This window comes from Saprolegnia diclina (assembly GCF_000281045.1).
Source record: "Saprolegnia diclina VS20 unplaced genomic scaffold supercont1.4, whole genome shotgun sequence".
Lineage (NCBI taxonomy): Eukaryota > Oomycota > Saprolegniomycetes > Saprolegniales > Saprolegniaceae > Saprolegnia > Saprolegnia diclina.
In genome coordinates, this window is record NW_008246071.1 from 865,172 (window position 1) to 879,013 (window position 13,842).

At 57.0% G+C, this 13,842-nt stretch overlaps 5 protein-coding genes across 5 annotated transcripts; all 5 read right to left on the reverse strand.

Annotated features, from left to right (window-relative positions):
• Nucleotides 1-200: 200 nt before the first annotated feature.
• On the reverse strand, nt 201-1,601 carry SDRG_02002 (hypothetical protein; the record flags this gene model as incomplete). The annotated part of the gene is made up of 2 exons (XM_008607561.1): nt 278-1,601; nt 201-231 (listed from the first exon to the last, which is right to left on the reverse strand). Exons 1-2 carry the CDS (start codon nt 1,042-1,044, stop codon nt 201-203), a joined length of 798 nt encoding a protein of 265 aa, XP_008605783.1. The 5' UTR covers nt 1,045-1,601.
• A 770-nt stretch (nt 1,602-2,371) lies between these two features.
• Nucleotides 2,372-4,147, reverse strand: SDRG_02003 (hypothetical protein). Its single transcript, XM_008607562.1, has one exon. The coding sequence runs from the start codon at nt 4,127-4,129 to the stop codon at nt 2,459-2,461; it is 1,671 nt and encodes a 556-aa protein (XP_008605784.1). The 5' UTR covers nt 4,130-4,147; the 3' UTR covers nt 2,372-2,458.
• Nucleotides 4,148-5,441: 1,294 nt separating this feature from the next.
• SDRG_02004 (hypothetical protein) lies at nt 5,442-7,354 on the reverse strand. The gene has a single exon (XM_008607563.1). It carries the CDS (start codon nt 7,304-7,306, stop codon nt 5,585-5,587), a length of 1,722 nt encoding a protein of 573 aa, XP_008605785.1. The 5' UTR covers nt 7,307-7,354; the 3' UTR covers nt 5,442-5,584.
• A 1,569-nt stretch (nt 7,355-8,923) lies between these two features.
• On the reverse strand, nt 8,924-10,803 carry SDRG_02005 (hypothetical protein). The gene has a single exon (XM_008607564.1). The coding sequence runs from the start codon at nt 10,795-10,797 to the stop codon at nt 9,022-9,024; it is 1,776 nt and encodes a 591-aa protein (XP_008605786.1). The 5' UTR covers nt 10,798-10,803; the 3' UTR covers nt 8,924-9,021.
• A 925-nt stretch (nt 10,804-11,728) lies between these two features.
• On the reverse strand, nt 11,729-13,507 carry SDRG_02006 (hypothetical protein). Its single transcript, XM_008607565.1, has one exon. It carries the CDS (start codon nt 13,471-13,473, stop codon nt 11,752-11,754), a length of 1,722 nt encoding a protein of 573 aa, XP_008605787.1. The 5' UTR covers nt 13,474-13,507; the 3' UTR covers nt 11,729-11,751.
• Nucleotides 13,508-13,842: the final 335 nt, after the last annotated feature.

Below are 13,842 nucleotides of genomic sequence, written 5' to 3' on the forward strand. Positions count from 1 at the left end.
GAGCACGGCGTTGATGAGCGAGAGAAGCGCATTCCGGCTTTGCCGAAGGAGGTTGAACAAATGGTTGCCGGCAGCATCGCCAATGTGCGACTTGGCAACCGCGACACCGAGCGGCAGCGCAAACATGATGATGCTCAAGAGCGACCCGTTGGCGAGCGAGCTAAAGATGTTGTCCGACACCATCAAGTTGATGATCGCAATCACTTGGTCGGTGAGCGAAAGCTGCTGGAACTTGCCTTGGATGTTGAGCACGTTGTTGATGTCGTTGATCTGGTACAAGGCGCTGGCGGCCGTCGTGTTGGGCTCAAAGCACGCGACCGACCCGTTCTCGGCCGCGCCGAGGAAGAGCCCGTTGGCACATTTGAGCCCGATGATTGCGACGCCGCTCGTTGCATTGGCGGCGACAACAACCGAGCTCGGCGGGCTGTACATGGCACGGAAAGCCAGTGCCACAATCATACCTTGAACCGCCGCGAGCGACGACGTGAGGAAGAAGACGACGACGGTCCGGAGCGTCAAGACCGACGTCCGGTTGAGCATGATAACTTCGGCGATCGAGACTGTCATCGAGCAAAAGACAAGCGGCACGACAAGGCACCGCAGTGCGCGCACAAAGAGGTTACCGGGCAGCGCGATCCACTGCTGGACGTCGTCGCCGACCTCGAGCTTGGCCAGCAAGAGCCCGAGACCAATGCCGACGGCAGCGCCAATGACGACCGCGATCGAGTTGACAAAGACAGAGCTCGAGCGCGAGTCAAAGTTGCCAGCCGCGAGGTGCTTGGGGTCATGCTCCTCGAGGATCGGGTCGTCGTAGACTAGCGGCGGTGTGCCGACGCCCTCTGGCTGATTCCGCACTGAAAAGTTGGTGCGCAGACCAAGCGGCTCGGCGGGCGGCGGCACGCGGCGCTCGCCGCTGCGACCCGTGCTCGATGATGAGATGGACCCGGGCGTCGTATGCAGTCGGTGATGCCCGGTGGGCGCCGGCGACGGCTCGGTGTTGCTGTCGCCGTTGTTGTAGTATAGGTAGATACCTTTCCCTTGCATACTACTACTCGACACTAAGGAAATGTGAAAGTGGCGATGTGTTGTCACGCGCGCAAAACGTCTGAGAATTACGACGGTGCAGCATTACCGGTAGCCAGCGCCGCCTGAGAATTCGTGCCGCACAGAATTGAACTTTGCCGTCCTGTCGCTTCAGAGTCCTCAAAACACCATCGCGAGCGAGGCTCGATCCCATGGCCTCGTGCTTGTATAGCACTTGATCTCTTTACCTTCTCACAGGGTCAGACGACGACGGTCTTGACCGACACCCAGGTTGCCGCATCGTTGAATCAGATGTTGTTCTTTGCGGCTGTCCGAGTATCTGGCCGCGTGCATTCTTTTGATCTCGCCGCAAGGGATTCGGCAGTCGAAGCTCTCAAGTCGACACCACCACCTCTATGCTGAGAAGAGCAGAAGCCGAACGCAAGGTCCTTGCGGCGAGAGCGCGCTGTCGGACGAAGCGCTGGTCCCTGCAGACGACGTACCCAATCGTACCCATCAGTGCGAGGTTACGAGTCGCTTTCTTGGCGGCGCGTCCACCAAGTCGAAAAAACGAACGCGGGCCTTTCTATTTCGAGCCTTTACGCCGGATTGGCCCGTGTCTATGAAGCGAACGCACTCGCGTTGAAACTCGTGTCACGGGACTGCGCACCAATTCTATAGTACAGTGCATAGAAACTAGATCGGAAGAAGCTTAGGAGGCGGCTTTCTCTGCCACAGCGAGCGAGCGGTCACCAGATTGCAGCGGAGCAGGGATGATAACTCGATCTGCGCAGGCCATACTTTGTACCGGGTCTGTGAGTCCCACACTGTGCGCCCACGGATTCGTCCAGCGCTTTGCGATGGGGCGGGACACGGCGCAGCCAGGACCGCACTGGAAGCCACAACGTACCGAGTGCAAACGGCCGAATTAAACGGCCGATCCTCACGTCTTTCAAGGACATTCAACAAGTAGCGTCGCGACACAGCCCCACCACACACAAGTAACCCGGTTCATGCAATATTCGTGGCCACCACGACGCGATGGGCGAGAAGAGGATCAGACGTTGATGCAAGCAACAGTGGCAGTGGACCTTTGCGCGTGGAGCTGGAGTGGTGCGTTGACCAAAGCGACAAAAGATTCGACGGCTGGCAGTTTGATTGGTTGATTCAAGCCACGTGATCCATCTGATTGGCCTAGGAAAAAGCAAAACATTTCAGCCAATCACATGGCAAATTCATTCGCAAATTGGGACGACGGTGAACAACCAAACGAAGCTCTCGTGAGAGAAATTGATGTGAGAGTAGCCACACCACGGGCGCCATCCCGGCGGGAATGATATTACTTCGTCTGGGTGTACTCAAATTACATGGGCATCTCTGCATTACCGAGATGGTTTATAAAATAAGTACTAGAAGAGCGTCATATTGCCGCTCTCTACTCGTGATGGGCCCACGCGTCGTTGTATTTTTCAGCGAGAATGCGCGTGACGACCATATTGCCGTTGAGATTGCACATGGTGCAAATGCGATCCAAGATGAAGTCGACAGCCACAATGTACACGAACGAGTGGGGAATCACCATAGTCGGGAACACAGTCTTCCACACCGTCATGAGCATCACGAGCGCCGCATTCGGGACCGGTGCCGTGCCCATAGACGCCAGCAACGACACAAAGAAGAGGACGACCATCTGCGGCACGCCGAGGAGGTCGTTCATACCGGACGTGTTGACAAGAAACACCATCATGACTGGAAAGTACAGCCCCGGCGCGTTGAGGTTCACGGGCGTGCCCAAGCACAAGATCATTTGCGCCAGCGAGCGCGAGACTTGACGCGTCTGGTGCACGACAGTGACAGCGACCGGGAGCGACGCCATCGACGACGAGCAACCAAACGCAAAGACGTACGCGGGCACGAGCTGGCGGATGTAGCTGTACGGGTTGATGCGCGTAAAGAGAAAGAGCACGAGAGGCATCACAATGAGCATGTGGCTCACAATGCCGCACGAAAACGTCAAAATCAAGTAGCCGGCTTGGGCAAGTACCGTCGACGAGGTCGAGTCGACGGCCACGATCGCGTTACAGATGAGGAACGCGACCGCGATCGGCGTCAAGCGAAGCACGGCGTTACAGATCAAGAGGAGACTGTTGCGCGCTTGGCGGAGGACATTGAGGACGTAGTTGTCAGCGCCGTCGGCGCTCGACCGCGCGATCGCGTACCCAAGCGGCAAGGCAAACATGATGATCGAGAGCAGCGAGCCTTGGGCCATGCTCGCAAAGATGTTGTCGGGCACCATGAGCTCGATGATCGCGATGGCTTGCTTGGTCAGCGACAAGTTGGCCAGCGGCGTCTTGACCGAGAGCACGTTGTTGACGTCCGTGATTTCAAACTGCGTTGCGTTGACGCCGGCATAATCGGGCGCCGCGCAGACGACCGACCCATTGGGCAGCGTGTTCAAATACAGCCCGTTGGCGCACTTGAGCGCCAGGAGTGGGCCGCTCGTCACCGTGCCGTCGTTCGTGTTGGTGCCCATGAACATCGAGTGGTAGATGAGCGCGAGCACCATGCCCTGGATCGTTGCGAGCAGCGACGTGAGGAAGAAGGTGCCGGCCGTGCGCCACGTGAGAATCGACGTCTTCCTGAGAACGACGACTTCAGCGACCGAGACGCTCATCGTGCAAAAGACGAGCGGCACAATGAGACAGCGGAGCGCGCGGACAAAGAGGTCACCGGGGAGCGCGAGCCACCGGCGCGTGTCCTCGCCGACATCAAACGAGTTGGAGAGGAGAAGACCAAAGCCGACGCCGAGGGCCGCGCCAATGACGACCGAGAGCGAGCTCACAAAGCCCGAGCCGCGCGGGTCGTAGTCGGCGTGCGGTGCCATCATGCCACCCGCGCCTTCCTCCATGATCGGGTCGTCAAAGACGTATTGGGCGTTAGTGTTGCCCGCCGTGGTAAAATTGGTGCGAATGCCGAGCGGCTCGGGCGGCGGCGGCTTGGCGCCCGGCGTCAAGTTGGAGGACGGCACCGAGCTCACCGACGCGGCCTTGGTCTGCGGCGTCCCGTTGCTACCGTCGGCAACATAGAGGTAGATGCCCTTGTCCATTGAAGTGTTGGAATCAAGCGGGCAAATGAAAAGTGATCACAGCAGTGCAAGGCGAGTGCACACACGCTTGCGACGCCCCGCCATTTGGTGCAGCGACCGCATTCACAGACAGGGCGATATGTGCGGAAGAAGCAATTCGATGCCGTTGGAACCGGGTGGAACGGATGTCTACGGGGTAGACGTGGATAGAATTTACCTTTAATGAGTACCGATGGCGTTACAGCGGCTGCGAGGGCGGTTTCTGCTATTAGTTGACACGCGCTCATGTCCGCACAGGTGGCTCTTAGCCGGGCGCATTGTGTCTCTGGTGACGCCACGTCAGTCGCAAGCCAGCGCGCGAATCGATCGCAGTGGGTACAAGCGCAGTAGTGGCCAAGCAGAGGCCATACGCATCACCAACTATCATTCGCGCATGGCTTTGGCACGCCGGTCGCACCAAATACTACAGCGCCAAAACACACCAAAGTCGACGTTGGAGTCGGTCTTGAAGCGCACATCTTCATGATAAGCTGATCAGCTGCGTGGTGGTTGCACGTCGTGAGGGCACCGTAGTACATGTGAATAAGAATATCATGGAGGTTGCGCCTCTAGCATCCCGCGTCGAAGCAGCGCAACAAGTAATAATACAGTAATAAATAGAAACGGCAGTGCTCCTGGCAGCTGGCGTATCCACGATACGTCGTGTGTTCATCCACGCTAGGCAGCTGACGAGCTATTCACTTGTCGTTTGTATGCCGTCGAGACGCGATCATCATGCGTTATCGGCACGTGGCGGGAGATATACGATTACACATTTTACTAGAGTTATGATACCGCTCCCCGTGGTAAAGGACGCCGATTGCTCATTCACTTATAGCGTCCACGAAGACGATGCTTTTCACCAAGACCTCTCATCTCGCGAGATGTCGCCGGGGCAATCACGTCCGAGTGTCTTCTTGCATTGCTCTTTTAGAGCTGCTTTGGGTCGAGTCGCAGCACTTTTGAATCAGGCGACGCTGACTTGAAGCGTGTGGAAGTGAGTCTCGGCGTGTCATGTTTACGGACACCGGGTCACTGAACTGGTAAACTGTTTTCATGGCGGTGGCCTCCCCAGACTCCAGACTTTGGATCCCACTCAAACCAAACCACAGGGCTGGTGACAAGAACGGCGTCGCTGGTGCCTAGCTGAGGCCTAGTCATCGGCAATGGGTGGCGGAAGAGTAGCCACCAAAATGCACCACACACGGCCTTCGCTCGTCATCTCGACCGGGCACGACACTGTCTTCATCACTCATTTCATGCTACAACTTCAACAACTGCAAGCGAGTCGACGGTGGGTTGTGAATCAGAACACCTCGAGCGCAAGCCTCACTTTCCATTCTTCAATTGCAGACGTACTCGTCCTTGGGTATATACTAGGTTACTAAATAGACGATTACATTAGTAGGACACACAGTGCATAGTCTTCCAACGAAACTACGCGACTGGAGTGCTGGCGCCATCGAGCGAGATCGTGTCGTCGTACTGCGCAGACAGAATCCGCGTCACGACCATGTTGCCGTTGACGTTGACAGCAGTTCGAATTCGATCAAAGAGAAAATCGATTGCGACGACGTACACGAACGCCGACGGCAGCGCGATCGTCGGAAACACCGTCTTCCAGACCGTCATGAGCATGACAAGACCGGCGTTGGGCACTGGTGCTGTGCCCATCGAGCCAATGAGCGACACGAAAAAAAGCACGACGATCTGCGGCGTCCCGAGCGCCGAGGCATTCCCCGACATGTGCAGCATGAAAATGGTCATGACCGGCTGGTACAGTCCCGCGGCGTTCATGTTGATGGGCGTGCCAAGGCACATGATGAGCTGCGCCATTGAGCGCGTCACAAGGCGCGTCTGGTGCGTGACCGTGACGGCCACCGGCAGCGTCGCCATCGACGAGGCACACCCAAACGCAAAGACGTAGGCGGGAAAGAGCTGCCGGAGGTAGTTGTACGGGTTGCTGCGCGTAAAGAGGAAGAGGACGATGGGAAGCACCACGAGCACGTGCGAGAAGACGCCAGCGATAAACGCCAAAAAGAGGTACCCGCCATGGGAAGCGAGGCCCGCGGACGACGTGTCGTACGCAACAACTGCGTTGCTGATGAGAAAGACGATCGCGACCGGCGTAAAGCGAAGCACCACGTGGATCAAAATCAAGAGCGCGTTCCGAGCTTGGCGCAGCATGTTGAGGAGGTAGTTGGTGCTCGCATCGCCCGCATGGGTTCGGGCGACTGCAATGCCGAGCGGCAAGGCAAACATGATGATCGAGAGGAGCGACCCGTTGGCGAGGGCGTTGAAAATGTTGTCGGGCACGACCATTTCGATGATTGCAATCACTTGCTGCGTCAGCGACAGCGTCTGGAGCGGCGTCGAGATCTTGAGTGCGTTGTTGACGTCCGTCACTTGAAACTGCCCGGACGTGGCATTGGCGCCAATGCACGCGACGCCGCCGTCCGTCGACGACGGGCCGAGGTACTTGCCGTTGGCGCACTGCAGCGCAATGATGGGCACCGTCGACGACGTGTTGAACGTCGTCGCGTTGTCCTGCCACGCAAAGAGCCCGTGGTACGTAATCGCAACCAGCGTTCCCTGCACCGCCGCGAGAAAGGACGTGAGGAAGAACGTGCCCGCCGTGCGCCACGACAAGAGGGCCGTGTTTTTCAAAATGGCAATCTCGGCGATCGCCACCGTCATCGTGCAAAACACCATGGGCACAATGAGGCAGCGCAGTGCACGCACGAAAAGGTCACCCGGCAAGGCGAGCCACAGCATCGTGTCCTTGTTGATGCTAAGTGCTTTGAGCCCAATACCGAGGCCGACACCGACGCCAACACCAATGAGAATCGAGAGCGAGCTCACGAGGTTGGCGCCGAGCCGCGGGTCAAAGTTGCCGTGGACGCCGAGAGGCAGCTTCTCGGTCTCTTCCATGATCGGGTCAGGGAACTCGTACTCGGGCGTGTGCGGCCCGAGCTCGTGTCGCGTCGGCGTCGTAAAGTTGGTGCGGATCCCAAGGGGCTCGTGGTGCGGCGCCGTGCGCTTCCCACCGCTGCTCGTCGACGATGCCGAGCTCGGCGTCGCATGAAGGAGGTGCGGCGGCGTTGGCGTCACCTGATGGTCGGCTTCTTGGTACAGGTAGATGCCTTGGCTGCCGGCCATGGTTCGTCTCTGTGGTCAAATCGAAAATGAATGCATGCCCTCGTTCGCGTGTGCATGTGTTAGTAAGGCCCACGTGGGTCGAGACCGACCGCCTCTGCTGATGAAAGCTACTCTTGATGGCCGATGTCGTCGTATTTGGTTGAGGCTTGATCCAGATGGTGAGAGCGGCCTTTCTACAAGGGCAAAATGGCGTCGGCAGACAAGCGATGTCGGTACGATGCCTTGCTACTGGCTACTGCCGACAACACCACGCTTCGTGTCGGTCTTAGCGACTCGGCAATCGATTCGCATTGGCTTTAAAGACGTACTAGAGCGGATGTGGTGTCGGCGGCAAAGCCAATTGAAGTGGAATGGCGCTTTAGTAGTACTCTACGAAAGCAGAGTACTACTACGTTTACGTACAGGCAAGTGCCATCTTGTATAGTGTATTGTATCGCGGCCGGGGCACGACTGCTGAACGTAATTAGAAAGGTGGCGTCACCAGTCGTCCAGTGGTGTTTGCTTCTACCGAGACCGCATCAACACAAGCCGAAGCGGTCTGTTGCACCGATCAGCTCGCACGAGGCAGCAACGGTACAGACGGCGGCGTTTGAAGCTCGATGGTCGGTACAACAGAGCTGACCAGTCGATCTTCTTTCGAAAAACGCGTCCAACAAACGAAATAGCAATGGATGGGATCACGTGCTACGTTAGCATGCGCCTCGAAGGCCGTGTGTCATCACGGACGTTGTTGGTGACGACGGAGAAGCACCACGCAAGCACCATTTTTTCAAACGTAGGAACGAACCAGGAACTCTAGAAGTCTCGGAAACGATTTCCGACATGAAGCAGCAACGCTGGACAAGTGGTATTCTCTCGAGCTTGAAGTTGCCATTTGTAAACCTGGATGGTGCCAGGTGCTTTTGTCTACAGCTGTTGCCATCGAACGTCGCGCCATAGCCACACGTCCCGAGTCCCAACGCAATGCAGATTCATTCTCAGTATGGTCAGCGCAGACATACGCATACTGCACGAGTAATACGCAACGCCAAACTGGAGTCATCTCATCGGGCTGACAGTCGACGTAGTTGGTTGAAAGATCGTGACGGTAAACGCCATCATGCGTAGAAACTGTAGCCGGCGAGGGGGCAAAGCCACGAGCGTTGCTGTCACGTTCTTTTCTTTGGGTTGCAATACCCCTTTTTCGTCGAGCGTAGTACAAGCAGGCACACGCGATGTCGCGCAATCTCAAACGCATCGCACGCAGTTATAGGAACCCAATCGACTATGTTCTTTCTGACGTCGACGCAGTTGCAGACTTGCTGCTAGTTAGTTACATGGCCAACCAAAGAGATTTCGGCACGGATACAGCCGAGTGAATCTCTCTCGAAAGGTGGGGAGGAACAAAGAAAGCAATCGCGCTTGCTATTGGGACTTGAAAGGACGAAGAGTCTTGGCGCAGTCAACAGCAGCTCCCAGGTAGCGTGCTTGCGCTCTGTCGACGCACCCAGGTGCAAACGGTGGCAACATCACGTCTTTTGTGTCAGCGCATCACGCGCAGCCGTACAAATTGTGAGAAGAACGCGCGATCCAGCGTGTCGCTACGAGCAACCACACACAAAGACACGCCAACAAAGATGACAAGACGGCAGTAGGTAATTGAGATTCAGCAAACGAGCTGGTTAGCCAAGAGACAGGAGTAAATACATAACAAAATACTAGACACGAATCGACATCTAGACTCGAATGGGGCGATCAGCGGCGGCGGCATCGTCGTCGATCGAGTCTTGGAGGTCGTCGTTGAAGCGATCGGCGAGCATGCGAGCGACCACCATGTTGCCGTTGACATTGGTCATGGTCCGGATTCGATCAAAGAGAAAGTCGACGGCCATGACGATCGCAAAGGCCGGGGGCACCTGCGTCGCCGACGGAAACACCGTCTTCCAGACCGTCAAGAGCATGACGAGGCCGGCGTTCGGGACGGGCGCTGTGCCCATCGAGCCAATCAACGCGACAAAGAAGAGGACGACCCACTGCGGACCACGGAGCTGGTCGTCGATGCCCGACATGTGCGCCATAAAAACCGTCATGACCGGTTGGTACAAGCCCGCAGCGTTCATGTTCGTGGGTGTCCCGAGGCACAGAATGAGCTGCGCGAGGGACCGTGAGACTTGGCGCGTCTGGTGCACGACGGTCACCGCGACGGGCAAGGTGGCCATGGACGACGCACACCCAAACGCAAAGACGTATGCGGGCACGAGATGGCGGAGGTACTTGTACGGGTTGCAGCGCGTAAAGAGAAAGAGGAAGAGCGGCATCACGAGCAGCACATGAGAGACGACACCACTCAAAAACGCCAAAAAGACATAGCCAAACGCGGCCGCGTTCGCCTCCTTGATCTTGTACGAGACGATCGCACTCGCGAGAAGGAAGAGCACCGCGATCGGCGTGAGCCGCAAGAGACCGTCGATGAGCACCAAGATCGCATTCCGCGTCTGGCGAAGCAGCACAAGCAAATAGTTGTGATTGGCGTCGCTCTGCGTTTTCGCAATCACAAAGCCGAGCGGCAGCGCAAACGCAATGATACTCAAGAGCGACCCGCTCGCAAACGAGGCAAATATGTTCTCGGGCACGACCAAGTTGAAGATCGAAATGACTTGGTCCGACAACGAGAGCTGCGAGACCGCCTGTTTGGACGCGAGCGTGATCCCGTGCGACGCATCGCTCAACGTAAAGAGCGCCGTCGTGGCGTTTGGATTGGCCTCGATACAGCCGATAGACCCATTGCTACCAAGGACTGCGAGGTACATCTTGTTGGCGCACTGGAGTGCAATGTTGGTCGGAAGCGCGGGGGCCGGTGCCTTGGCAACCCCGTGGCTCGCCACGAGGTGGTAAACATACGCTACTGTGATGCCTTGGAGCGTGGCGAGCAGTGACGTGAGGAAGTAGACGGCGCCCGTGCGCCACGAGAGAAGCGCGGTTTTTTCGAGAAGCACGATCTCGGCGATCGCGACCGCCATTGAGCAAAATACCATGGGCACGATGAGACAGCGCAGTGCGCGCACAAAGAGGTCGCCGGGAAGCGCGAGCCACTTTGGCCAGTCGGACGAGGCGTCGACGTGGAGCTGCATAAGACCGACGCCGAGGCCAACGCCGATCGCGGCGGCAACCACTATCGAGACGGACGCGACTAGACTTGTGCGGCTTCTTACGTTCAGTGGCTGCGGGTGGAGCTTGTCGGGGAAATACTCTTCCATGATCGGGTCCTCGTAAACCTCAAAGGGCCGACCGGGACTCAAGCGGGATGTAAACGTCGTACGGATACCTGAGCCTTCGGGCGGCGGTGGCAGACGCCGGGACACCGACACCGTTCGAGAGCTGGGGGTCGAGAGCAATGTGTGGGGATGGTCCAACGCGCTGGACCGCCGGGTCGCTTCCGGCTCCGCGGACGGCGCGTCGTCGGGCGCATACAAGAAGACGCCACTGGATGCTGTCGTGCTGTGCTTTGTCATCCAAGCGGGAAATGAAAGACTGATTCGAGCAAGCAATACGCATCAAATGTGACCTTTCCTGGTCAGAAGACAGGCCATACGCACGGGTGGTTCGTTGCACATGTGGCAATGTCCATCTCTCGTCGCTTCACCAGCCAAGCTCAGCCAACCCATGGCAGCTATGGCAGCTACCCATGGCGTGCTGCGATGGCCGATACCTTGCACAAGATAGGTGTCGTCACGTCAACGCGGGAATAGACACGCCAGGCTACCTCGCGACCTGGCGAGGGATGTGCAAAAGCTCGTTTTTCACCAGAAAGGCCACAACATTTTGTGAGCCTGCCACGTAATTTTCACATATTTTACACGTGTAAAATTTGATATTGCACTTTGCTGGACCAGGATTGATCACCAGAAAACCGTTCAACACGGTGAGAAATATCATCCTAACGACAAGGGTGACTTTGTCCAACGACCGCCTTTCCCCGTTCTTCAAATCAGACTTGCTCGACGACGTCGTGCTTCAAGTATGTAGACTACGTAGCTTGCTAAAACCCAATGTATTAGCTTGGCTAAGCTTGCATGTTAAGTCGTGCTGCACACGAATGCAGAAATCGTCATCTGCACAAATCCCATGACCATGCGCGTCAGCGCATGACCTCCACACTAAGGCGTAGACGTGGCAGCGCACCTGGATTCGTGGAAGCTGGCAACGTTGCTCCGGCCATGCGTACGTACGTCGTCAACGTCTGATCTTGCAAGCGCCTCGTCGTACGCCGCGCGTTAGCGATGCCAGTGCTACATTCGATAGCCCAGCTCAAAAGCCCACTAGCCAGTACTAGTAGAGTGCGCAGCTCCGTTTGAACTTGACACGCTTGGTGTATCTAGACTTCTCGCACCCATGAGTATCACCAATTGCGCGTGTATACACGTGGGACTCGACGTCCATTTGCTAAGGATGTCAAATATGATTTCTTAGTCCCAGTGTTCTTCGTCCGTGTGCCCGCTGGTTTGGTCGTCGTAGCGGTCCGCCAGTATGCGCGTCACGATCATGTTGCCGTTAACGTTGACCACAGTTTGGACGCGGTCCAAGATGAAGTCGATCGCGACCAGGAACACAAAAGCTTGCGGCACCGCATCGTCGGGAAACACCGTCTTCCAGACCGTCATGAGCATGACAAGACCGGCGTTCGGGACAGGCGCTGTGCCCATGGAGCTCAGAAGCGACACGAAGAAGAGGACGACCCACTGCGGCGTGTCGAGATCTCTGCCAATGGTGGTCGCCAAGAAGACAGCCATGACCGGGTGGTACAAGCCCGCGGCATTCATGTTGACGGGCGTCCCGAGGCACATGACGACTTGAGCAAACGACCGCGAAACCTGGCGTGTCTGGGCCATGGCTGTGACCGCGACTGGAAGCGCCGCCAACGACGACGCGCACCCAAACGCAAAGACGTAGACCGGAAGCAGCTGTTGGATGTAGCGAAACGGCTGCGTGCGTGTGGCAAGAAAGAGCACGAGGGGCATCACAAGAAACACGTGCACGCCAACACCGCCTAAGAACGCCGCGAGGAGGTACCCGCCGTTGGTCACAACCGTGTTGGTCAAGTTGTCGTATGTCACGATCGCGCTCATGAGCAAAAAAGCGACAGCGACGGGCGTCGCTTTCAAAATCACCTGCAGCATGATGAGCATCGCGTTGCGCGTTTGTCGAAGCACGAGCAGCATCGCGTTGTGTTCTGGTAGCCCAGTATGCGACTTGGCAATGGCAAATCCGAGTGGAAGTGCAAACGTGATGATGCTCAGTAGCGAGCCATTGGCGAGCGCGGCAAAGATGTTTTGCGGCACCAAGAGATTGATGATGGAGATGACCTCTTGTGTCAACGATAAGCTGCGCAGCGTCGTGTTGACGGCCAATACGTGGTTGACGTCGCCCGCGACAAATCGCGTCGATGGCGACGACGTGTCGGACGCGACGCACGCGAGCTCGTTTGTATTCGTCGATACAAAGTACTTGCCGTTGGCGCACTCGAACTCCAATGCGAGCGACGTGGTTGCGAGAAGCCCCGTTGCCGGCATGTGATTGCGCACAACAGTGTGGAAAATGGCAGCAACAATCATGCCCTGGATGACCGCCAGAAACGTCGTCAGAAAAAAGGTGCACCCAGTGCGCCATGAGAGAATCGAGGCCTTCTTGAGCACGACGATCTCGGCGACAGCGACGGCCATGGCTGAGAAGACAGCGGGCACCATGACGCAGCGCAGCGCTCGAACAAAGAGCTCGCCGGGCAGCGCCACCCAAGCAATAGCGTCGGACGAGAGATCGAGCGTCGCTAGAAGAAGCCCAAGACCGATACCGATGCCGGCAGCGACGATGATGGCTAGCGAGCTAAGGACATACGGGCGCACCTTGGTCTTTCTCGGAGGTGGCTCTAGCATCGAGTCGTCGGTCTCAAAGGCGTCATCGTCGACGAACCCTTCGTACTCGGAGATGACGGGCGTGAAGCGCTCGTCCGACTGCTTGGAAAGCAAATTGCCGCGCACGTGAAAGATTTCACCCGGTGGCGGCGGACGGCGGACGCCACCGGTCGTAGGGTTCTGGTTGAGGTTCGTGGCGACGGTGTTACTGCTGGACACCGGTGGGTTCGACTCCCGCGGTGCTTCGCCTTCAAAGAGCACCACACCCCGCGCTGCCATTTTGCCAATGTGTCGTCCACAGAGAAGGATTCGTCGAAGATTAGGCCGTAAGATCGAAGGTTTAGCCGATAGTACAACCCTATGTATTCGAATTTATTATTTGCGACGACCAGGTTAATAAACACTTTTGCAAGCGGCTCGTATCCTTTCAGGGGATGAGTGACGTGAGGCCCTTCCGTATATGCCGCGGGCTTTGTGATGCGATCGCGGCTTGTTGGCCACACCGTTCGGAACATTAACGATTCGAATCGTTCGGCGTCATGTTTCTGTCCTCTCCAACCGTGCAAAGGACCAGCCGAGGCATCATTCTCAGTGTCGTTGAAACGAGTTGAGTTTGATATTATATCTGGCACCGTGAACAGATAATGG